Source organism: Typha latifolia, chromosome 15, assembly GCF_019914945.1.
Source record: "Typha latifolia isolate L0001 chromosome 15, TyphaL0001v2, whole genome shotgun sequence".
NCBI classification, from domain to species: domain Eukaryota; kingdom Viridiplantae; phylum Streptophyta; class Magnoliopsida; order Poales; family Typhaceae; genus Typha; species Typha latifolia.
The window spans coordinates 7327749-7354527 of NC_133100.1; the positions used below are offsets into that span (position 1 = coordinate 7327749).

At 33.9% G+C, this 26779-nt stretch overlaps 3 protein-coding genes across 4 annotated transcripts; 2 read left to right on the plus strand and 1 right to left on the minus strand.

Annotated features, from left to right (window-relative positions):
• The first annotated feature begins 553 nt into the window (after nucleotides 1–553).
• Nucleotides 554–4208, plus strand: LOC140801932 (NADH dehydrogenase [ubiquinone] 1 beta subcomplex subunit 3-B-like). The gene is made up of 2 exons (XM_073157323.1): nucleotides 554–837; nucleotides 3892–4208. Exon 1 carries the CDS (start codon nucleotides 615–617, stop codon nucleotides 810–812), a length of 198 nt encoding a protein of 65 aa, XP_073013424.1. The 5' UTR covers nucleotides 554–614; the 3' UTR covers nucleotides 813–837; nucleotides 3892–4208.
• Nucleotides 4209–10057: 5849 nt separating this feature from the next.
• LOC140802337 (methionine S-methyltransferase) lies at nucleotides 10058–19848 on the plus strand. Its single transcript, XM_073157834.1, has 12 exons — nucleotides 10058–10449; nucleotides 11319–11512; nucleotides 11996–12202; nucleotides 12335–12430; nucleotides 13289–13477; nucleotides 13691–13879; nucleotides 13971–14207; nucleotides 15655–15789; nucleotides 15942–16262; nucleotides 16600–16779; nucleotides 17682–18653; nucleotides 19141–19848. The coding sequence occupies exons 1-12, from the start codon at nucleotides 10215–10217 to the stop codon at nucleotides 19429–19431; spliced, it is 3246 nt and encodes a 1081-aa protein (XP_073013935.1). The 5' UTR covers nucleotides 10058–10214; the 3' UTR covers nucleotides 19432–19848.
• A 288-nt stretch (nucleotides 19849–20136) lies between these two features.
• On the minus strand, nucleotides 20137–23352 carry LOC140801567 (B-box zinc finger protein 23-like). 2 transcript variants are annotated; one of them, XM_073156733.1, is made up of 3 exons: nucleotides 23204–23352; nucleotides 22862–23085; nucleotides 20137–20905 (listed from the first exon to the last, which is right to left on the minus strand). In XM_073156733.1, exons 2-3 carry the CDS (start codon nucleotides 23060–23062, stop codon nucleotides 20501–20503), a joined length of 606 nt encoding a protein of 201 aa, XP_073012834.1. In that variant the 5' UTR covers nucleotides 23063–23085; nucleotides 23204–23352; the 3' UTR covers nucleotides 20137–20500. The 2 variants fall into 2 exon arrangements, with proteins under 2 accessions (XP_073012834.1, XP_073012835.1); XM_073156734.1 differs by having other exon boundaries at nucleotides 22862–23081; nucleotides 23204–23342.
• Between the last annotated feature and the right edge of the window lie 3427 nt (nucleotides 23353–26779).

Sequence of the window (26779 nt, forward strand, 5' to 3'; positions counted from 1 at the left end):
GATTGGTCAAGTGAGTGTGAGTGTGAGTGTGAGTGTGAGGCACACTTGTTCCACATCCCAACAAAGTATATATATATATAATAGTATGTATACTTTTTTGAGTTTTATCTAAGGCAAATTGATATATTTTTAGACCAATAACTCCCAGGTGAATCTGTGTACCATTGGGAAAGTTTAATCAAGATTTAGAAGGAAGTTTAATCAATTTAAACATCTCCTTTTTCTTTCTAAACTTTGAACGTGGATTAAGTAACCTAGGGGCATATTAGTCTTTTCTCGCCAAAAGTCGTGTCTGAAACGTCGAGGTATTCTATGTAGAAGTTTTGGCTCGGGGGTAAAATGGTAAACTGAATTTTTTTCCCTGTGATTTTACCATAGTACCCCACAAATATTTATTAAGCCCAATCTGGTCAAGGCCCAATGGCCATATGTATATGGGCTAACTTTGCATTAAAAGGCTAACTTTGCAATTATGGGCTCATAGGCCTATTAAAGGCCCAATTTTGCAACGGGCCATCTCTATTATTAGGCCTGATTTGATTGTTGAAAAAGATCGAATACTTGCATCCAAGTCTCGTTCGAAGAATCTTAGAGATCGGAAGAGAGGGAGAGAGATGGGGAAGCCATTGGGACCAACGGGGGAGTTCTTCCGGCGGCGAGACGAGTGGAGGAAGCATCCGATGGTGACGAACCAACTCCGCCACGCGACCCCGGGGCTCGGCATCGCCCTCGTCGCCTTCGGGATCTACCTCGTCGGCGAGGCCGCGTACAACCGCATCTACCAATCCGATCCCGGCTCCACCCATCACTGAGAGGGAATCCAATCACCGGAGAAAGGTATCTTCTTGCCTTTGTTTAAATCGTTATTGTTTGATGCTCTTGTGTTTCTCGAAAAATCTGAGTTGGGTCGTCGCCCATACTGGTGTCGAGGGGAAAGATCTAGTTTTTAAATGGGTATTTGGTCGATTTTTGGGTTATCTGATGCAGATGGAGATTTTTGCTGCAGTTCTATTTTTTTTCGGGGTACATATGATTCTTCTTTTAGGGGAATGGATTTCTTTTGTGGAAAATGATGATAACTTTGGGCGCTTCGTTTCTCTATAGTTGATCAGTTCCTTGTCTTTTTTGTTTACGTGTAAAATTTGGATCTTGTTTCTTGTTTAGGGATTAGGGTTTATCTGAATCTTCCTATTACTTCAAATAGTAGCTTCATCCCGGCCTGCTTATAACTATTTATATATATATTCTAGAATTACATGCTGCTGAAGAAATTGGGGATAGTGCTTTGCATTTATATCTAGATTAGGAAGTTATCACAAATTGATATTTTATCAAGTTTCCCCTTTTGTATCCCTTATAAATGATTGTGTTACAAGAACTGATGGGTTATATGCAAGAGGTTTAGGGGCTGTTTGGTTTGTTGTATTTAGATATACATGTTTCTCTAGATGTTATTTCTAGAGAAACAAATAAATTGTTTGGTTGATTGTATTTTATAATGCTGTATTTGTTAAACGTATGTTTGGTTTGTTGTATTTCATAATAATATACCTGGTAAATAATTATTTGATTTTTGTATTTTATAATACTATTTTGATATTATAATTATAAGTATTTTGTTGTATTTCTTAGAAACAAAAGACTGCAACTATATTCTCAACTAAAAGAAAATTAAATTTCAGTTGAAATAAAAAATTAAATTTCTGTTGAAAATTGAATGAGGAAAGAGATGGGTTAAGTTATATGCTAGATGCAATCTTTTAACATCCACTGTATTTATAAAAAACTTCAAACCAAACAGCTCCTTAGTTATAACCACAACGTTTAAGATAGAGACTCTTGTTGTGGTAGGAATACTGAAATTTTGAGATTGAAAGCTTTCATTCTCTATAGTATATGATGCCAGGTTTGATCTTTGAATGTGATGTCTATATTTGATCTTGGAAAGGAAACTATCTTTGGTTTTTCACTTTTCCTGGCATATTTGTCAGCAGAGCTAGCAATTTTATAACCTAATTAGTGTGGATGCTCTGGAGATTTCCTTAAGAATTATCCTGATTAAAACGCTTCACGCATTTGTTGTGAATTGCAGGACTACAAAAGTTCAATCTTTTATACATTTTAGTGCTGAACCAATACTTGGGAAGTGAAGCCACCAATATTGTGAAATTTATTGGCATGGATAGGCAATCAAGTGAACATGCATATTATTTGAATTATAATCAACTAGTTCAAGATATTCTTATCCATCTACCAACCATGTTCATGATAGTTTGGATGGTGTTCTTATCAAGCAAGTGTAAATCTGGATGTGTGTATCTGCCATGCCAGTGAACACATAAAGACTCTACAATGTCTCGGAGTTGAAAAAGATGACAAATTTGCCTAACTGATATGGTCATGAGAGAGCTAATTTAGGGATTTACAGTGTTTTGAATCCTTTTGCCAAATTTACATATTGGTCTATATAAAGTTGTCCAGTCCTAGGAGTCGGTTCATATTTTACCCAAATTATAGCCACACAATCCCTTATTTTCATATTCTCATTGCCCTTCCTTAATTCTGAATGTGTTGACATTTTTTTTTCTAGAAAATCTGTCACTTGGCACCAGAACAAGTGAAGTAGGTGAGTAGAGGATTGAAGAGTACAAGAGTTTTAGATGGCCACTCTCACTAGGTTATGTCCGTTATCTAGAGTTAAAAGATTTTTTGATTGAAAGATTTTAAAGGAATCTCCGTGTTCAGGTTTTTGTGTGTAACAACTAATGAATAGACTTTCCTCCTATAATCCCGAAAGCTTTAAGTATCCTTAGGATATTGTAATCCTGATAAATAATTCACATCAGCTCTTAATTGAATAAGTTTCTGCAACATAAGTTAGATGTACCTTTTATAGTGAAAGATCTAATGGTATAGAACCATTGTTAAAGAACGAGAAAATTGCAAGGTATGTTCATAGCACAATAGAGGGAGAAAAAGGATATTAGATCTTGCTGTTGCAAAATTACACGTTTATAGCAAAGCTGATTCAGATTATTATCAATTGTTAATTAATAATATCTAACGTGTACTGTTCCCATTTTGGTCTACTGCATGGGAATTCGCCTATGGATGCTTTGATGTAGATGGAGCTATTGGACCATAAACCTAACCATGATCAAAAGGTTCAACTGTCTTTGGTTGTGTTAATTGATTTCCAACCTATTCAGTTCCTTTTTAGGTGATGTATTATTCAATGCTTACAAAGTAACTAAGAACTCTGTAGATATGGTCTGTATGATCTCTTTAGACGACAAATTATGTAGTGTTGGAAAGCAAATATTGATTGGGTGTGATTTTTATGAAGTTCTGGAACACAAATAGGACTTCTCAAGTACTAAGTTCATTCTTTTCTGTAATCAATGGTTCAGGAACAGCACGGTTAGGTTCATATATGTGGGAGCTTAAAGGTCTCTTTTTCTAACGACAGTAACTACAAAAGAAGGGAAAGTAGGGTACTAGTTGATGCAGTAAGGCCTTATGATAATATGCATTTGCTTGATTTCATGTGTGGTTTCCTCTGTGATATTGTTCTCTTACTATCGTTCTTTTCTCACTTCGGCTATACAATGTTGCCATCTGTTAAATGAGAATTTCAAGTGCTTATATAGAAATAATGCCACAATGACGGTAACTCCATCTCTTTAGTTTTTTCTCTTTCAGGTCAGCAGTATCATTGTATCTTCTACTATGGGAAACATATCTTCTTTTTAGTTTTTCTTTTCTTTTCTTTCTGGGAGAAGAAGTGGGGACTAAGCTCCAGTTATTTTATAGTTATCTTTATCATTCATTAGGTTGACAGTTTGTTGCTGAAAATGATATATTTCTACTAAGCATAATAATGTTTTGCAGGTGGAATAACTGAAAAGAAAGTTTGTCATCTTCTAGTGTTTCCTGCTTCCATCTGAATGGCACACTATCATTGTATCTGAAGTTCTGAACTAAGTTGTTTCCCTGAACCAGCTTCATAATCACCAACCAGGGACAAATTACTGGTTAACTTAGTGAGTTTATCTTCTATCAAGCAAGATATTTTCTATTGTCATGGTATGTTGTTGTGTTCTTCAGTTCTGCATAAGGCTTGTGGCGCTCGATATTTGGCCAACCTTGTATTCTTTTCAAGGAATCAGTTAAAGTGTTTATGTGGTTGAAACTTTTTATCGTCTTAACTGCTAAAATTTTTGGCTCTATCTCTGTCATGTTGCTTGTGCTAATCGGTATTCCGCATGTCGTTCGGCTTGTGTTACATGATGCATGTCTCAGGGTTTCACCTTCCTTTACCCCCTTTCCTTTGTGTCACACACCTGCTTCCTCCAAAAATTTCTTTGGAGAGAATGGGAGACCTTTGTTTAAGTTGGAATTAGAACTCCCAATCTTTAAGAACACTGCTATGCTTGCAGATACTTTAAAAATATTCTACAAAAAGTGATGGTATGATATATTTATACTTTAAAAATATTCTCACAACCATTATACTCTTGATGTCACACTGTTACTCTTGGTCCATTTGTAGGTATTCTTGAGCTAGGAAAATGAAATATGCCCAAGGCTTTCTCTTTCATGACACTAATTAAGACTGTTTTACCATTAAGATTTTTGAGAGCCTAATATTTGAAAGCACCATTCATTGTACCTACTGCTGGAAATGCCCTTTACTTAACTTTGGAAGCCTGTTCACTGCCCACCTTTTATGCTACAATTCCATCATTGATAAAAAGCTCAGCTTCTGAAAGATGTAGCCATCCATGCACTCATGAACTGTTGAAAGAAAACATTGAACTCATTCAACGCGTGCTCCCATTGCATAATTTTTGTGGGTCCCCCTGGCAGCAAATTTGTGAGGAAGGAGATGATGCTTCCATCTCCAAGTGGACTGAGCTGTCTGTGTCTTCTTCTCTTTATGTGGTTAGTATCTTGTGCACTTCTATGGACATAGAATTTTCTTTGAAAGCCCTCAATTATACATATGACCTTATACTTAAATTTTGAGTGCGTTTGGTTGATAAGAAGTGGAAGAAAGAGAGTAATGAAAGTTTTTAATGGGGAATAACTTCTAATAATTAATCTTGATTTATTGGTGTATGGTAAAAATTGAACGTGTTTATTGAAATTAATCATTGCATGCACTATATATAAAAACGTGATTTTTTTTTACTCTCCTTATAGAATAGAAATGAGGGAAGTAAGGTAGTTCTAGAAAAATTGAAGAATTTACTTCTCACTCCCCTTTGTCTATCCGATTTAAATAAAATAGTAGACTTCTATAAATTATTTTCTAGTTAAATATACTCTCTTATTTATTTTTTCTAGCATCTTGACCCCATAATTTTACTTTTGATTTTAAGGTATCTTTCTATCAATTTATACTCTCTGAGGACTACTTTGCTTTTGCTTTAGCCACCTTTTATTTGTAGAATAGGAATATGTTTATTTTAAAATAAGCCTCTTTATTCTGGTGTAGTAATTAAATAATATCTTATTTTATTTTAGTATACTAATTTAATATTCTCTCTCCTCTTATTTTATACAACTTTTTAAAAATTATTTATTAATAACCTAATATTATTATTCTACTTTTGGAGATGACAAACACATAATTATTAGTCATATCAGCTTCAATTACTATTTCTTCTCTCTCTTTTCCAAATGCAACCCCACATACCTACACAGAGCGAGGTAATACCCACACATCCGAGTGCGGAGTTATAATCAGAATGCGGGTGCATATCTGAGTGCAGGGTTATAATCCCATATAATCACCCAGTGTGAGATTATAAACCCACATACCCTCATAATGCGAGAAAGTTTTTGAAATATTGTTTCCCTCTAACTCAAATATCAACTTTATATCATATCAAATATAATTATTACTCCTTATACTAGTATTGAACTAAATATTAAAATAACTTATACTAGTATTAACTTTTTTTCTAGTATTAAAAACTATAATAGTTACGCCTATTCGACCTTTATTCTACAAGTGGGCATAGCTTTAGAGAAAAAAAGAGAAAAAAAAGAGAGAGAAAAATTAAGAGTAACGTGGTCTTTTGATATTTTTATTAATATTGTTATGAGAGCTAGAGAATTAAATGGTTGAGAAAGCCAAAATATCACACAAAATAGAGAAGAGATCTATGTGAAAAAAAGAATAGTAAAATTTTTGGAATAACTCACTCACTTATCTAAAGACCTAAAAAATGATTCATTTGCCTTCTTACTAATATAATATAGTAATATATTGTAGTTTTATATTTGGTTGAACGACAAAATGTGACAATAATATACTTGATAATATATTAAAATATATTTGCAGTTAAAAATTATCATATTTTTATTCTTGCACTTATCTATTTTTTTACAACTAAACACTAAATTAGAAATAAAATAATTTTTTTCTTTCTTCTAAAATAAAGTCTTGTTTTATTTTAATTCTAATTTATTTTAATATTATGTAACCAAAAGGAAGGTAGGTTGGATGGCGAAAATTACTTATTCAACAGATAGGTTATTCTAAGTCTTAGTTAATTTTTCCTCACTATACTCCTTTGAATCAATATATGAATTATGAAATCAAGTGGGCTAAGTTCTAATCATGGTCCTTTTCTGGGTTCATATGAATTTCTCAAATTAAGTTGGAAAAATTCCCTTGAATAATGCTAGCCACATATCATAAACACTATAACAGAGAGATGAAACCCTAGAAAGGGGATAAATTATTGCCCATTTCCTCACTATACTCTTTTAATTATGTAAAACTTTTAAAATGCCCGTTATGTTAGTTAGCTATTTATTAGATTTTTTTTTCATTAAAAATTTGCACCCAATAAAATTTAAAATTTTGGAGATCATATTATTAGAGGATTGAGGAAAGAGGAAATTAAAAGAAAAATTATAATATAATAAAAAATGTGAGGGTTATTAGATAGTTGAGAGAGTTAGAATATCACAAGAAAAATGAATAAAGATGTCTATATAAATATAGACTTTAATTCAGAGCCTAAATATACTTAACTCAAACAAAAACTCTATCAAACTAAACTTATCAAGAGAGAGATATCTCTAGCAAATAAGTACTGATAGAAAGTACTCAAAAAGAAAAAGAAAAAGAGAAGCCAAAAGTAAGTAACCAGTGGGTCCTCTTGCTTCTTCCAATTGAGCCTTTTGTTTACCACCAAAAGGAGAGTTTTTGCTTTAGTGCTGCATGGGCTTCTTCATCATGGCATTACCATCAACTTAGCACTTTATATATTCCTTAATGTACTTTTAATGAAGGGATGGGAGATAGGCAACTTTTTTTATATTATAAAATATCTCTATCAAACTACCCACTTTGTACAAGATTAGATTCAGAGGCCCATAAAATATTTCCATGTGAGATAAAACACCTGCCATTGTCTAGCTTTATTAAGCCAGCAATGTTATATTAACAAACTATTTTTTAACATATTCTTTTACATAATTTTAAAGGAAATACTATTTATTAATAAATTTTGTTTACATATAACACTCTGTCTTTTAACAAAATTTTAATTTTGATCTTATAATTTTACTATTTGCAAATCGTGTCTTATAATCTAACGAATATGTGTAGAAAATACCTCGCTGTTAGATCTGTTCGTTAAACTTAATTAAACCACCTCTGAGTTAAGTTAACTATACTAAAAAATTATAAAAATATCCTCAACCAAGTCATACTTAGTTATTTTAAAAATAAAATATCTTTACTTAATGAAATATTCTTATGGTGTAATTTAAATCTAGCCGTTCTCCATGTATTCTTTTGATGAAAGATAATTCAGATATTTAATTTTTTTTTCATTTTTAAAATTAATGAAATATTCTTTATTTCGTCGTGTGCTATCAAATTAACTATAACTTAGAAATATTTTTGATGATTAAATTCATAATAAAAAAGTCAAATAATAAATACCGATAAGTTATGATATAATTGACAATAAAAGTAAACTATATGGTATGCTTTAAGGAGTTCGCGAGATTCCAAATTATCAGTTATTAAAATTATTGGACTCTTTTAGAAAATATTATTTCTGCAGTTTCGAATGTAGCTAAAATTTAAGCGAGATTGCAAAGTTATTATTTTCATCCTTATGTAAATTATTATTAGATATTTTGATGTCATACTCTTCCCCGGGAGGCAATTCTACCATTTTTTATCTTTTTTAAATAAAAAATAAAAAATAAAAAATCCTCCCGGGAAGAGATGACATCATATTTTCCTCTTTACGTGGATGAATAAAATTCCCCAAGTTGTATAAATTGACCTAAGTTTGACTTTGGGCCAAATTATTAAGGTTTTTATTTATATTTTTTATAATCACCGCTATATTAGAAGATCTTGGACTAGTATAAAATATTACTAAAATTTTGAACACGTTTTATTATTTTCTATTACTCTAATATTTTAATTTTATATAACATCAAATATAATTATTATTCCTTCGTATGTTAATATACAACTAACTAAATATTAGAATAATTTAACCTGATAATTAGCAAGTTGGCGTAATTTTCTAAACCAACCGCTTAAACGTCTTCGTCGTAAGCCAATAGAATTCAGCCATGAAATTATTGGGTGATCTAAAAATATTAAAATAAATTGGCTGGTGAGTAGTGACCAAAGGATCAGACGCTCCAGTTGAGCTTCTCGATGTGAGAGCGGGGCCCACAGCTCACCGGCCCACGTGGCCATACCGGACTGGTTGTGGGCTTGCCGACGAAACAAAGATTCGCATACCTACGTAAAAGCCAATGAGGGAGTAAATAAATGAAATAAATAAAAAGTGGGGACCTATTTCACTGTTTACCCCCTACAATTTCAGTATTTGCAGAAAACTGATTTAAAAAGAAAATAAATAATTATTTATTCCAAAGGGTTGTAATCGAGTAATCGCCTATATGATAATACGATATTCGGCTCACGAGTTTTTTTTAAGAAACTTTTTACCAAAATGCAACTATATTTAATTTATTCCAATATTACTATAATTTTTATGAGCACAGCATAACGTAAAAAATTAATTTTAATAATCGATTTATCAATCTTCTAATACAATAAAAAATAACTTTTTTTTATGAATAAATCAGCAGTTTATAAGTAAATCTCGTCTCATTTTTTATTCACATTTTCGTGAGTGTAATTTATTAATAAAAAATAATAATTTTTTTATTATTTTTAAAAACTAAAATATTATTAGATAGCAATTTTTCACGTAAATATAGTAGTTTTTAATAAGTTTGAAAATTATAGCATTGTATAAAATATTTACAGTAGCAACAGGAATTTTTATCAAAAACTATTTTTTATTTACCAAACTGAGTTTCCCGATGAACTCATTAAATAGCCCACCCAAAAAGTTAATATCTAAATAGTTCTTCACCAGTTTATGATGGCATATAGGCTTATAGCTTGGACCAAGGAGAGTTGATTCTTTATCTAATCATAAATGCTCTTAAATAATAAAAAAAAATTCATTATTTTGATAACACATCTCCTTGGAACTTATGTGGAGTCTTTATTATATTCTTTATATATATATATATATCACACTTTTTTTTCCTTGTGATTTGGATTGAAATTTGATATCTATATTTTAGTAGCGTGTGTTTAAAATTGTAGTCATTTTTTACTTATGCAATTTCAAAATTTTATTTATTAAAAAAAATTGCCCCTTAAATTTATTATCAAAATTGTTCTATTTTGTTGTAGCCCTAAATAAACTATTGAACTCGAAGTATTTTACTTATAGAGTAAAAATGCTACTTAAATATTTTGGTATAAATTTTTTAACTTAAGTAGTTGAAACAATAACTTAAATTACAACTAAAATGCTTAAATTATTCGGCGTTTTAGCGCAGATAAAAATAAACAAACTAGTTTCGTAATAAATTTGAGGGAAAAATTATTTTGATAAATAAAATTCGGAAACATAGGATAGTTTGGCCAGTCGCTCCTGTATCCAACCAAACTGCCCTCGGAGGTAACCACACAGCGGTGACGCGATACCTCTTCAATCTTCTCCTCTCTTCAGAACTCAACCCCTACTACAACTCTTCCATCCCCGCCCTTATATATAGATATAAAACCTTTCCTCCCCGTTTATTGAATCCACCAAGAAGAGGAAGTCCTACTCCTAAATCCACTCCTAAATCCACCAATGGCGATGGAGAAGGAGATGGCGGCGTTCCTCGCGGAGTGCGAGCGGTCCGGCGACGCGGCCTACGGCGCCCTCAAGTCCCTCCTCGAGCGGCTGGAGGAGCCGAGCACGAGATCGGAGGCACGCGTCTTCCTCGCCGCGGTCCAGCGGCGGTTCGCTACCAAGGAGTCCGCCGGCCGATGCTTCCAGACCTACCACTTCCGGATCCACGACGTCGTCCTCAGCGATTTCAAAGGTCTCCATCTCTTTAATCGGTTTCACTTTGTCCTGCTTTGTTTCCTGGATCGTTGATCGGCTCGTGGTTTTGATCGTTGCTTTGGATTAGATTCATCTGAGCGCTTCTTGCGGATTTTTGGTAGAAACATGATGTTGACGTTGTTTAGTTTTGGATGATTTATATAATGTTAATTACCACGTGATTCTATTTTTGTGTTCTTTTTGTAGATATAAAGGTACATAGAGTTCTGAATCGTTTTGACTATATTTAGAATTTAGAATTTAGAATTGAATCGAAACGTCAAACTCTTCTCCAACTCTTGTATTGCGGTTATTGATCACTTCTTTTAGGAGCTTGAGAGTTATCACTTGAATATTACCGCTTTTCTAGTAGTTGAATTGCAACTAACACAAGCTTGAGAGAGACAAGGGCTGGATTATTGACATTAGTGGACATACCGAATGGTTGATGTAAATTTAAGGTATATTATATTTGCATTTTGCTGATGTATTTGGTGTAGGTACTCTTGGCAAACATGAGTTAGTACTATTCTGAGGTGTAGGTCAGCTGGATATTGGGTCGCATAGAGGTCATTAGTTTCTGGTCTTAATTGTAGCTTTTGTTGAAAATAAAAAATGTTACAAAGAGGAAAGTAAATTATATCCGTGTGCCATCATATGATCCTTTCTCTGCATTCACGTTTCATTACTGTTGGATAGCTGCATTAAGAATGCACGCATTCTTATAACTTAGTAAATTCACTATAAATGGAGGATCTTGGTAGTTTGCTTTCTCAAACTTCAGAATATGAAGTGGATTTTCATGTTCACTGTGCTCTAGTTATTCTGTTTTCAAGTCTTTCACTCGCAGTTATCTATCACATGCAGGCTACCAGAAGAGGAAGAAACTGACAATGATGGAAATCCCTAGTATTTTCATCCCAGAAGACTGGTCTTTCACTTTTTATGAAGGCATAAATAGGCATCCTGATTCCATTTTTAAGGACAAGACAATGGCTGAATTGGGTTGTGGAAATGGATGGATCTCCATTGCAATTGCTGAGAAGTGGTCCCCTTTAAAGGTTTGTAATTAATATGTCGTACTAACGAAGGATTCTCTTCTTCAAGTTCACATCACTTGGATTCTTTTTTCTTTAGTTAAATTAGTAATAGGAAGTTGTTTTTTACCTGGAAATGAATCAGAGTCCTATGGTATCAGCTTTAAATTAAGCACTGCTAGTTAGTTAAAGCATTTACAACTGTTAGAAGTCTAATTCATTTGTAAAGATCAATTCTCTAGCAAGTCATGCTAAACCACCAATCTAAACGGAAAAAAAAAATTCCAAGGAAAAAGAACAACTATAATTTCCAGTAATTGATGGTTAACAAAGATGTCCCATAATGAATTATGTTGTGCATCAAATGTTGTCGAACTTCTCTGGAAGATTTATTTACTCTCTATCTATTAGTTTCTTATGTTGCATGCTGAATCCTGCACAAGGATGCATTTGATCTTTCATTATCTTCTTCAGACTACTTCAATCACTTCACATGACTCTTCACAGGTATATGGGCTTGACATAAACCCAAGAGCAGTCAAGGTTGCATGGATGAATCTATTTTTGAATGCATTGGACGAGAATGGGCATCCAATCTATGATGAAGAAGGGAAAACATTACTTGATAGGGTGGAATTTCATGAATCTGATCTTCTAGCTTATTGTAGAGATAATAGAATAGAGCTTGAACGTATTGTTGGATGCATACCTCAGGTAATTAGAGATCTGAATACAACTATAGTAGCTCCACAAATTTGGAATCCATGCTAGCAGGTCTTGTTTTATTTGAGGCCAAATTACTTAAGGTATCTTTTGCTCATATTCTGGATCTATTTTGTTGTGCAGATTCTCAACCCAAATCCAGAGGCTATGTCCAAAATGATATCTGAGAATTCAAGTGAGGAGTTCTTATATTCGTTGAGTAATTACTGTGCTCTTCAGGTTAGAATACAAACTCCAACTATAACTTTTGTTTTGTATGTTAAGATTGACTGTTGATAGATAGTAATTAATCTAGTTCAGATAAAAGAAGATGGATCTGCAAATTATCCCTAGCTGAAGTCAAGAGGTCTACAAAACTTGCCTCTTTCCTCTAGACCACTTCACCTATAATTACCATTCTAATAGATTCTGTATTTCTATGTCTAAAACAATCATGGCTGCAAGCCCGCAAGTCTTTTCATAATCAAGCTTTTGTTCCTCCACTGTACTCTCTAATCATTATTACTGTGACAAACTTATACCCAAGCAACAATCTTAGATTCATAAATCTGATACCACTTTGTAGGCAACTCCAGTTAATGCCAGTATACTCTATTTGAACCAGTATCACCCTCTTATGTCGTAATGCTATAAACTTATCATATCTAATACTTGCCACATTTAATATTTGGTGTAATGCATGAAGGAGATAGTCTCCACAACCAATTCTCCATAATAAAAGGACACCTTTATTCTTATGAATTGGTAAAATCTCAGAAATTCAAAGATGGAGGCTAACGTTACCAGTATTATGCGTATTTCTGATACCTACTGGCATGGCTCAACAACATTGTATTATATGAGAAGCTGTATGAAGGAAATAGTATAGTAATTTTCACCTGGATAGATTCAATAGCATAAAATTATGCGATTGATATTGTTTCTCTTGTAGCTTTCAAATCCATTATAAGCTGAACCTTGTTAAGAGATTTTTGCTTTCCATTTTAACTTTTTGTTCGTGCAATTTTTGCATATGTGACTTTTGTATATATGCAGCTATCCATACTTATTGACTTCTGCATATTTCATTCTATTCAGGGTTTTGTTGAGGACCAATTTGGCTTAGGCTTAATTGCTCGGGCTGTTGAAGAAGGAATTGCAGTCATAAAGCCCATGGGAATTATGATCTTCAATATTGGAGGCAGACCAGGGCAAGGTGTCTGCAAACGCTTATTTGAACGCCGTGGATTTCGTATTACAAAGCTTTGGCAGACAAAAGTCATGCAGGTGTTTAGCATTGAAAAGCCTTAGTGATTACTGTTAATCTAGTTTCCTGATTTTGTCCAGAGGATGGTTAGAGGCATATATTAATATAGCTACTGCTGAACATTGGTTTTCCTACTTTGTCATAAGCTTTTCTGACTGGCTGGGTTCTTCACTTATTCTTTTTTTTTCCATATATTACCTATTACTTAGTACCATTTAAATGAGTTACTGCAGGCTGCTGATACAGATATATCAGCCTTAGTGGAAATTGAGAAGAACAGTCGTCATCGCTTTGAGTTCTTTATGGGTCTAGTTGGCGATCAGCCTATTTGTGCACGTACTGCCTGGGCATACGGGAAATCTGGTGGCCGTATTTCACATGCTTTGTCTGTGTATAGTTGTCAACTTCGCCAACCAAATCAGGTACATCATGTGCTTGGTTTTCTTTCATTAGAGACATTTTTGTAGAAAGGCATGAAAGGTAGGATTCTAACGATGCAATGAGAATTTACAGGTGAAGAAAATTTTTGATTTCCTAAAAAACGGATTCCAGGAAGTCAGCAGCTCTCTAGATTTGTCATTTGATGATGATTCTGTTGCTGATGAAAAGATACCATTTCTAGCAGATCTTGCAAGTTTCTTGAAAGAAAATTCCTTTCTTCCATATGAACCTCCAGCAGGATGTGTGCATTTCCGCAATCTTGTTGCTGGATTTATGAAGATATATCATCACATCCCACTATGTACTGATGTAAGAAGTTATATCCGCTTTAGTTACACTTCTTTTATAGTATGTGCAGTATTAGAGCTTGTCATATTTTAGATGGGAATTATTTGAGGTTTTTACATGCTTCAATTATGATTATACATTCATTAACCAATTAATACTAGATTATACTCTTCTTTTCACTCCCTAATATAAGTAAAAAAATTCTGAGTAGTTAGCTTATTATTTGGTTAAATTTTTTGGGTATTCCTAGTCTGGCTTTAAGTTTCTGGAGTCTGGATAGTGATATATTTTGCAAGATGAGTTTCATTTGTCTAAAGACACTAAATATTAATATTTATTATTTACATCCTAAAAAATGGTCTCACTCGTACCACCCTCAGAGATTAGGCATCATTATCATGGTTTTCTTTAGGGATGGAGATAATCATGATTGTTTTTTACAACAGAAATATTTATTCATCAATATCTGAAGAACAATAAAAAGGAAATTTTGAAGAGAAGGCTCAGAAATATTACTAAAATGTGTACGGTATTAAAATTCTGCAAATTGAGGTTTTGCCTATTTACAAGAATGCTTAGAATAGTATAAAGTCTCTTTAATTGTTGTTTCCTTGCACATTTAGTGAAATTGTGGGGATTATTGCAGTGTAAGCATGTAACCTATTGTTTGTTTGTGCAAATTTGAAGATGCTGATGCTTAAAATGCCAGCAAAGGGACTAAATTGTGATATTGTTGTCTTTGCACATAATAGCCATTCCTAGGTTGACTAGTTGGCTTAACAACTTTGCTCAAGTTGATTTCCTTTCCTATTGGTTCTTTATCCAGTCAATTTCTCTTACCTGCTGCCAAAAAGTTTGCTTAATTGATTTCTGCATATAGAGTTCCCTACCGTCGAGCATGTGTAGAGTTTAAATTTGAACAGTAAAATAAGACTTGCAGTTTCCTTTTTTCGTTCAATTTTACTTGCCACTGGCAATCAACTGGTGCTATGCACTTGGCTTTAATAATATTGAGGCATACTACATGTCACCTTAAATATTCGTTATTGAATTTTATAGAATTGTTTTGTTGGTCAAGACTTGATGTTCATTTGCAGTGGTGCAATTTGCAATCACTTTTCTAATATTTGGTTTCTCATATAAGTAAAAGTAACTCTATTTATATCTGGATTCAAATTATGACTATTGAATGTGCAGAATAACATCTTCTTCTGTCAGAAATCTTTGGCTGATCACTTAGAATGTTTTATGAAAATTTTGAATCCAAATACTTTTATGCAAATGATAAAGTTCCATGAAATTCTGATATACTAAGAGATTCTGGAAAATTTTCTTTTGGCAATAATGATATTGATCACTGGATTGAAAGCTTTCATACCTTTGTCCTTTGAACTCTTTTTGAGAAAAATGATTGCTCATAAGTTGAAGTAAAGGCGGTTTCTGACATCTAATTTTTCTGATTCACAAGAATGTTACAGTATTTCCTTCAAGAGCTGTGGCAATAGAGAATGCTCTCCGATTATTCTCACCAAGACTTGCTATTGTTGATGAACATTTAACGAGACACTTGCCCAAGCAATGGCTAACGTCTCTAGCGATCGAGGTAGGTTACTAGCTCAACTGCTCTCTCTCTCTCTCTCTCGCATATGGGCTCTATTGGATAGATTTTAGCATGACAATATTGTTGCATGGAGCTCTCACGATAAAAAGTTAAGGCAATTTATGGATGCGTAACAGAACATATTTCTTTTCTAGGGAAATGCTGATGATGACAGAGCAGAGGACATTCTTACAGTTATTGAGGCTCCACGCCAATCAGATTTGTTGATTGAATTGATCCGGAAATTGAAACCACAAGTTGTTGTAACAGGAATTCCTCAATTTGAGGCAATTACCAGCTCCGCATTTGAAAATATATTAGATACAACAAGAGACATTGGTTCACGCCTTTTCCTAGATATATCTGACCATCTTGAGCTGTCCAGTCTGCCAGGATCTAATGGAGTATTGAAATATCTGGCTGGAAAGACTTTGCCTTCTCATGTAGCAATCTTGTGTGGTCTAGTGAAAAATCAGGTATGTACTACTGGATTGGTCTTCAGAGGATAGACTTGAATCATAAGTCCTTAATTTGTCTAAACTACCTTTTGCCTTGATTTTTTGATGATCATATACCTGAATTTTTGGCTGAACTAATGAACTTGACTTCCTTTTTAAGAAGTATATGTAGTGGTAGATTAACCTGAAAATCGACATCATATACTGAATATCTATTAATTCATCATGGTGAACTCTTTGGTGTTTATAGAGTCAGACATTTGGTAAAGTTGAAAAGAAACTGTAACAACTCAAAGCATCAATCAAATTATGTGTCTGCATATTATGTTGATCAACATTACTTTTTACTTTTCAGGTTTATTCTGATCTGGAAGTTGCTTTTATCATTTCGGAGGATGCAACCATCTATAAGGCATTATCAGAGACTGTTGAGCTACTGGAAGGGCATACACCTTTATTTAGCCAGGAGTATTATGCTTGTCTATTCCACGAGCTGTTGGCATTTCAGATAGCTGACCGTCATCCACTAGCAGAGGTCTTCCCAACCCCTTTTTCTCCCCCTGTGTGCCATGTGTGTGCACGCGTGCATACACATCTAAATATATAAATGTGTATATATGTATATACATATATATGTGTGCGTGCGTGTGCGTGTGCGTGCGCACGCGCGCATTTTGGCTAGCTATCAATTGATAAAATCAGTAAAGATAAGAAATCAAGTATACACTCTCTATATTCCAACTGTCAGGTTGAATAGTGTAAATCATGGACCGCAAAGTGTTGTGCAATGTATTTTTTTCACTAAGATGCTGATATTTATTTAATGATATATTGACCTTTATACTGATTGACATTTAAACCATTATCCTGCCACTCTAGCATCACCACCAGCAACAAACTTTACAATGCAAATTGGGATGACTATACTTACATGATAAGACATCTTCAAATATCATAATTTTCAAATCTATCAGTGTGTGTAGTCGTACTAGAAATATTCGATTGTTAATCATTTGTACAGTCTTCTTTAAATATTTATAGGTTTTTTAAGTCTCTTTAGAAGTTGAAAAAAAAATAATGTCAGCATGCAACAAAACATGTCTTGATGAAATAACTTTCATCAAAAGAAAAATGTATGTTATGGGTGATGAGTTTTACCTCATCCAATATTAAGTTGTTGGCTCAATGGTACTGTGATTGTGGAACTTATGAGAGCTTAGAAAATCAGTAGTAGATGAAGCAAACCCACTAAAGATAGAACATTGGAGTTTGAATGGAGACAGACAAAAGTGTTGTTCTGTTTATTTATATGTGAAAAACTTTTTAATAAACTGATAAATTTATTTACAAAGTTCAATCTCATTGTGCTACTTAGTAATGAAGCAACATCTGAATTTTCTTTATATTGTCTTCACACTGCTAAGCTTTTCTTATCAGAGGGAATGTGCTGAAGTAACATCAGCAGAGATGATAGGCTTTTCAAATTCAGCCATTTCAACCTTAAATGAAGCTGAGCTCTTCACTAATGGTTTCAACAAATCTCCAGTTCCAGTTATTCACATGGATATAGATCAAAGCTTCCTACCTATACCTTCTGCAGTGAAGGCCTCCATTTTTGAAAGCTTTGCGAGGCAGAACATGATTGAATCTGAAACTGATGTCCGTTCTGCAATTCAAAAGCTAGTAATGAATAGCTATGGCTTCCCATCTGACAGTTCTTCAGAGTTTATTTATGGTAACTCTCAGCTTGCCCTCTTCAACAAGCTTGTTCTTTGTTGCTCTCAAGAAAGAGGGACTTTGTTATTCCCCTCTGGCACCAACGGCCACTATATCTCAGCAGCAAAGTTTATGAAAGCAAACATTATAACTATTCCAACGCACTCAAATGCTGGTTTCAAGGTTGTGCCAGAGACTCTTGATGACTTACTCCAGACAGTAACAAGACCATGGCTGTATATCTCCGGTCCCACAATTTGTCCAACAGGCTTTCTTTACAGCGATGAGGAGATCCAGGAGATACTTTTGGTTTGTGCTAAATTTGGAGCTCGGGTGGTAATTGATACCTCCTTTTCAGGTTTAGAATTTCAAACAGATGGTTGGAGTGGATGGAATTTGCAACAATGTTTTTCTAGGCTAACTTCCTCGCAACCTTCCTTCTGTGTTTCCCTTCTTGGTGGTCTGTCATTTCAGCTGCTGTCAGGAGGGCTTGAGTTTGGGTTCTTAATTTTAAATGAACCAGCTTTAGTTGATGCATTTTATAGTTTTCCAAGCTTGAGCCGGCCACACATCACTGCAAGATATGCTATCAAGAAGTTACTGGGTCTTAGTGATCAGACAACTCAACATGTCTCTCATGCCATAGACAACCAAAAGGAGATTCTCAAGGATCGATCCAACCACTTGATGAAGGTTAGCTTTTCACAGCATTCTGGATTTAAAACTCTTATCTTTTAAAATTTTTAATGTTTCAGACTACATAACTTGGATACTTTTAATTCATACAAAAGTAGAACTCATGAAACTAAAAGGGCTCTATGTAAGTATGTCGATTGCTAATTGGTAGAAGTAAAATATAGACGAGTCCTTCATGTTTACCTTTGGACAATATATCTCAATTTAGCACGAAGATGTGTAGAACTCTTATAACATTTCTCTTATGTATAATTTTTGGAGCACGCGCTTTTGTAACCCCAAAAGCTAAGAATTATTTTTGTGGATGCAACCATATGTTAGTTATGTAATAATAGAATTTTTCAAAGCTTGCCAGACAGCCTGTTAAATCATAATATCTTTACAAAAGAAGAGATCATAATTTGGTTGTTCAGCAGAAAAATTTTATGCCTTTCCCTTTTTTTTATGTCCTCTGACTTTGCTTGATGTTGATTATTGGTGACAGACACTAAAAAGCTGTGGCTGGGATGTTGTTGGATGCTGTAGTGGTATCTCTCTGGTGGCAAAACCTACAGCCTATCTAGGCAAAATGCTTAAAGTGGAAGGTTTCGAGGCGAAGCTCGAAGACACTAATTTCAGGGAGGCTGTTCTTAGAGCAACGGGTTTGTGTATTAACAGTGGGTCATGGACTGGAATACCCAACTACTGTCGACTCACCTTCGCGCTTGAGAGTGCCGAGTTCGAAAAGGCATTAGAATGCATCACTCAATTTAAGAAGTTGGTTCTTGGGGATTGAGTTTGACAGCACTAATGTTATATCCAGCGCAATGACACTGGTGTTGCAGAAATAATTGAGTCTGTACAGGTTCAGCAGATCTTGCAGTCTCTTGTATCTATTTTTCTTTTTTCTTTTCTCTTTGTAAAATAAGAGCTGAAATCAGGCAGTTACAAAACCTGGCTGACTAACCATCAGAAACATCAAAAGGAAGGAGATTACACGACATCACATAACTCCATGACAAACCCATCTCCTGACCAATTTACCCCATATTGGCAACCCGATCTCTTTCAATGTTATTTAAAGGGTATGCATGAAGGTTGTTTCCTCAGTAAAACTACTACTGTTGCTTGGTTTATGACTGAATCAATAGCATTTATGTGTTCGTAGGGAAGTATAATAAAAAATAGCTTTTACTTTTGAGAGGCTGGTCAAGCCGTGTTTCCTGGTGGTTGTGGTTGGATGCTCTTTTCTTTATTAGTTGAGAGAACATCTCTTGTCTTTCTTGAAGAAAATTTCGTTGTTTATTCTTGACTTTCTTTTTCCCCCCTCTAATCGATGGTTGTCAAATTGATCGAAATGATCCAACTATTCACAAATAATTCAGCGTTAACCTTGACAAGTATTTGGCGGCTTATGAATTGTTATCTATTTGAGACATGTAGTACTCATTTATTTTTATTTTTTTTAATTCAAAATAGAAAGATATAAACCGATAGAAAATGAAAAACAAACAGGAGCCAGTCTGATTATTTCCAGAATCCATTGCAAGCTTCTACAGATATGGTGATGAGAAATATTCTATACATGCTTGACATGTAAAATTACTCCTAACATAATTATGTTTAAAAATTCTTGGGAGCTTAGGGCACTTTATATCTCAAGAAGCCACGCCACTGTAGAGCATGTTAGATGCCTTGATAAACTGATCTGTATGGCTGAGACACTAGTTGGCTTTCTTTAATGAATAACGTATTGACACACGCCATGGTAAATAGCTCACTTAATAACAGACTAATATATTTCCTTGTCCTTAATTTCTTTCTCTATGCGATGCAAGAAAGGAAAACTGAACTCTTTCAGCAACTTAACTGGAAGAGCCAGGTTCTGAAATGCCATAACACTGATCGAAGTTAGCATTTTCGAGGACATCGTTCCAGGGCCACTGTGACGTGAAGCCCTCCGCCTCGTCTGCAGCTAGATTTGTTGTTAGGTTTTCTCGCAGCTTTTTGCGAGCTAACAAATTGCTCGGTGCGAGAGAATCCAAAGGGTTGCTGCTACTGCTGTTGCCATTGCTACTAGAAGTGTTGCCATTACTGCTGCTGCTATTGTTGCTGTTATTGTTGAGGCAGTGTTGAAGCGCGACTTGCACACCGGTTATTAAGAAGCGCTGATGAGTTGATGCATAAGGACTTGCAGTGTGAACAGATACGTCGCAATGCCTACATAGAAGAGCCCGGTCCTCCAAACAGAAGAAATATCCAGGTTTCTCCTGTAAATGGTCAGTACAAGGATCAGTAACAATTTGCAACATAAGAGCTAATCTGTTTCTTTTCAGACATATTTTTCCTTCCAATGCCAAAAACTCAGTCCACCACTATTTCTTTCAAATACATCCTTCTTTTGTAAGTCTTACTGATTAGCATGAAACAGAACAGCTCTAATTTGAATTTGCCGCAACTGCTTAGTTGTTTGAATGTGCTTACTTTATTACAGAATAGTAACTCCTAGACACATCAAACATTGAGTGGTTATCCCTCTATGGTATAACACAAAGATCAAAATATATTAAAGACTTCAGATGGAATGAAATTGAAGCCATGATTTATAATTTAACAAATTCTTTTTTAGAAAGTAACTTTTCCAATCCTTATGGACAGTAGACTATTTTCGTCTGATAAAAAAAGCCTCTTCAACCGACCTAAAAAAGCTTAGCTCTCCAAATGCACCTAACAAAGCACTTCCAACATTGAGCTTTTATTATCATTATACAAGCGAAGCTATTATTGAATTATTTAGATGGACAAGACTTTTCCTAATCAAAACTAAATCATTATTTTGTAGGTGAGAAAGTACTTACAATATTCGAAGATTAAAAAATGACAGAAACATAGCTGGTGAGGTCACTTTTCTATTAATTCATCCATTAAACAAGAGTTCACCTCTTCATAGAGGAAATTGGTCACGATAAGCTCATGAATGCAGTGGTCCTCCACATAATCATGCAAAACTAATGATGTGTCAAGTGTCAACCCACAATAAAAACCAATCACGGAAAGGAACAGCAACATATCCTTGTCATCTGTGGCTTTCTTAGATGTTCCATAGCTATCAAGAACAGTGATTATGATGAGGAAATCTTTTGTAACGACAACTGTGATCCATCCACCCTATTCTAGAGGATGACATGAGAACAATATATGTTTTAGATAGTTTCATATGAAGAAATTGTGCGTAGATGGGCTCCTAATGCATCTAAACAAGAAAACCAAGTAATTTCTATCATATATCCTCTTTTCTTTTATTGGTAATAGTCAATGGAGCTTTAAATATGCTTAATATTATCAATTAAGCCAAAAGATCTAATATTCACAATGAAACAGAACATAGTGACATTTCACCAAATTGATGACACTAAGTACCATAGTTCAAATTTTTAGTTTTGGTTTTGGCTTGGTTTAAAAACGAAATATTTTGGTCAGTTTCGATTGGTTTCAGTTATAATTTTGTTATATTAATTTTGAACTTCTTTGAATAAATAGTCTTCTTTATCTAATTTTTCAATGCATCACATAAAATCTAATAGCATTTAAGTAATGAGGTTGACATTAAGATAAGTATAAATTAGATTCAAGTCAAATCTAGCTTAGAATTTAAAATATACATTAAAAGATTGCCATTAGAGTTGTTTCGGTTGGATGGTGGTTTTGTGGGGCAGTTTCAGATCAGATAGGACTCAAATGCAAAATGTTTGGCGAAACTTCTAGGTCTTGGATAACACTTCAAACCTAGCTAAGCACAACCTACTCATCTCGAAATATTGAAACATCCTCTTCTCGCAAGATAAAATTACCTTAATTTTCGCCAATGGGATGGTGCTCACATAGCTAAAGGGGCTCATGGTGTATGGGTGCTCTTGGGTTCTGACTCCCAAAGACATCCCTCTAACTGGTAAACCAGTAAGTTCCTAATTATCTAAAAAAAAACTACCTCAATTTTCCTCTTTGGACTTGATTATATAGCTAGATGTCACACCTCTAAAAATATTAACCATGTTTCAATGCTTCATTCTCATTTTCCACACAGCATCCATTTGCAAATTTGCTAGATTACAAAACTATCTTCGTTCTTGTTTCACAACAATAGGTTTCCAACTCAAATATTTCAAACAAAAGCAATAAATTCCTAGACTTTGGCAAAATGCATGATTTCCCCAATTCGCTATTACCTGGCAAATATCGCAGATGGGGTTGGAAGAGGAGGACGAATTGGGCGGCGCCCGGGGGAGGAGCGGGACCCGCTGGTGCTTTCCGGCGAGCTTGTTGGCGGCGTGGACGGCGTCGTCGCAGCTCCAACAGAGCGCCGCCTCGTCAGCGCAGCACAGCACCGCCGCCTCCGCCCGCTCGCACACGTCGCACTGGATCTTCATCTCTCACTCGAATCCCAAGCTATCTTCCATTGGAGGAGAGAGAGAGAGTAGAACAGAGAAAGGAAAGAAAGAGATATATATTGCTAAATTTAATAAATAAGAAGATCCACAAATAGAATATATTTATATATGTTTATTTACCTCCGACCAATCCGCTTATTTCCCTTTCTCCACTGTTCGATCGTGAGAGTAGAGAGTAGAGAGAGAGAGAGAGAGAGAGAGAGAGAGATTTGGGAAGTGAGCAGGAGGGATTGAGTGGGTTATTTATTATGGAGAGTAGAGGTGGGGGCGGAAAGTGGGTTTCGAGGGAAGTCGGCGGAGGAAGTGAGAGGGAAGGAGAGAGAAAGAAGGAAGAAAGCTAAAGAGATATTTTGTTGTCTATCTATCTATCTATCTATCTATCTATCTATCATCTTTTAATTTTGTATTTGAATTTGAATTTATGGAGTTTTTTTTTCTTTCTTTCTTTCCTTCTTTTGTTGTTGTTGTTGTTGTTTGAATAAATTTGTGGTTTTAAGACATGAGAGGACTAAAGCTATTGACCATTGAAGGAGGATAATCTTTTAAAAATGCTGAGGGGATATTCATATTCTTACTAATCTTTTAGAAATGCTGACGCGTTGATATCTGATATTATAATAAAGAATACAAATATCAGGGAATATCTAAAGATTGTATTCTAGTGGTAATATATTAGTTCTGTTATACCACCTTTCAGTTAATAATTACGGTATATAAAATTATAGGAGTATAAGAAGGATAGAAAAAAAATATAAAGTAAATATTATAATTTTAAAAAAATTAAAAACAAAATTAGAATAATTCTCTTTCAAATTTAATGACACTAATAAACACCCTAATCTTACTATTGGCATGCCAAAACCCAAATGGATATGGCAGTGCATTAAACAAGATAACAACAACACAATCCATAGAATATACTCATCAAATGAATGGCTTCTTTTAGAAACGTCTGAGAATGGATTGGTTCTATTATTGAATTCTGCTCAAAATAAACTTCTTTTTATCACCTGTCTAATTCATCTTAAAATTTAAATACGAGATTATATGAATTAAAAAAATTGATGATTGGGACAGTGACTTCCAAATATAAGTAATGACTTATATAAAAATATATAAATTGCTAGGAAAAGTACTAAGTCCTGGGGAGAAATTTTCATTTCATAATCAATGACTTTCATATTAAATGATTTCAGATTTTTATACTGGAAAATTTGTGTATAACACCTCTCTTTATATTATAATTATGGTTTACACTCTAAATTTTTACTATTTATAAATTGAGTCTTCTGATTTAGCGAATGTATGCAGAAAATACTCTAGGTTATATTTGAACTAACACCGTAAAAAATATTCCGTTAAGTAGAGATATTTTATTTTTAAAATAACTAAAATACCCTTAGTATGATTTAGTTGAGATTATTTTTATAATTTTTTTTTAGTTTAGTTAACTTAACTTAGAGATTTTGTTAAATTTAACTAACTAATCTAACGGCTGGGCATTTTTTTTGCATATATTTGTTAAATTATAGGGCTTAATTTATAAGTAGTAAAAATGTAAAGTGTAAATTATAATTTTATCAAAAGACTGGATGTTATATGCAAATTTATCTTTTATATAAGATTTATTAGCAAACCCATCAAATTGATTTTTTGCATACGAGGACACTTAATGAACTTAAAAATTTAGGAAAATTTCCCCCAAAAAAAATTAGCCTATATTTTATCTTTATTATTGTTCACCATATTATATGAATATATATTATTTGATCTCTCCTTTTTACTCTTAATGTCTCTTAAATATTCTTAAATTAGTTTTCTTAATAGACAATCATTAGATATATGAGTTAACTTAACTATCTATACAAAATATCCTTAATAACTTGAGTAACTTTTTCAAAGTTAAGAAAAAAAAACCAGAAGAGGAACCAAATTTTAAGATCAGATGAGAAGTATTTTGGATAGTTAGTTTTCCATTTTTCAATGTAATAAAAAATATCTTCTATTCAATATAACAGTTAGGTTGGTATTTTTGAGATATTAAATAGAAAACATAAGCATATATATGTATGCCAATGATGTGAAACTTTAATCTTGATAGCAATGCGATATGCATCACTATCATGTAGATCATCTACCTACCAACCTTCCACAATGTCCCAAGCTGGATTTTTTGGTTGGCTTTATCTTTCATTGGGTTTCCCTCTTTATGTTTATGGCTTTATGGGTCATCTGATATTATTGTCCTCATGGATGCCCTACCAACATATTAAATGCATTTATTACTAAATTTAAGATGCCTTCCAACTTCTTCTATGGAGTGTAGATGTTCTACTGAATCATATAAATATTAGAGAATCTATTTTATAGATTTAAATATAGCTTTCGTAGTTTTAAAAAATGCGCACTCTTCTCCCCGTCTCTCTCTCACAAAGATCTCATAGTTTTTAAGGATTAGCACAAGTGCTAACGCCTAAGAGTAAATTTTATCGCACAGTATTAAAATTGAGTGCGTGAGGAGGGTTTGAAACACCTCTAATATAATTTGTTATGTGGCTCTCACATTGAGATTAGAAGAGTTAGCAATATACGCATCATCACTATATACAATAAAAAATAGCGGAAACAACATAAAAATTTGCATGTCAAAGCAAATTCATCAATAGTATAAAAATAGGTAGTGTCATCAAATACAAGAGTATATGCTGAAAATAATGTACCAAGGAAAAAAATATGTCCATCTACACTATTATAAACTTAGTAATAAATAGACATATGCATTTACCCCCCGACATGATAAGTGCATGAATAACCCCAAAAAAAATGTTGTTGAGCAATTTCAACTCTCTCCATGTTATATGCAGCTCATGCTAAAGGATCAACCAAAGAAATAATGTATAAATGATGTACGCATCTTCATTCATCTATATATACGACATAAGATATGCATCGACTGATATTAGCTAGCACTGTTCGACTCAAGTGTATGCTAACTTTCACTATATTCACAAGTCCATCTGATTCACCTATCACTAGGCCTATCGACCAACATTAGGCTCATAGATAGACATCTGTACTCGTCCTAAGTAAAAGCTCCCAAAAGAGATAATATACTCTAGAGGTAAAATCACATGCTTATTATCAACCGAACAACTGACTGACCGTCTGCCACCAAAGACTAGGGACCTTAATCATCGACCCATATGCTCATCTCCATCATCACTGTCACCGCGAGATAATCACACTAAGAGAAAATAATGAGTCATCACTCAAGAACAACATAACCTTATGTTATCAGGTACCACTAAGTCTACCATATCATATCTTTAAATCTCTAATATGAATACCCCAAATAATTTGACTATTATCACTCCATAGTATAATTGCTCGTTTAAGATCAGAAACAACATGTCTGATTGTCTAGGATCCACAAACTTAGGCCTCAAGCATAGTAATACTATAATATAATACCATCTTCACTTACTCCGGGCTAGAGAGGTGTCAAGTACTGTTAGAAAGTAGAGATCATACCCCTAAAGGTAATGTATGTGTGCTAGTGGCATGCTATCATGTAAGCATGATATTAATAGCAAATTAGTAAATATGATAGCAACAATATTATCATTTAAGTATATATAATCACTGTAAACTATGCTATCATAAGGCCCACAACCATCATGACTAATGCAAGCAATG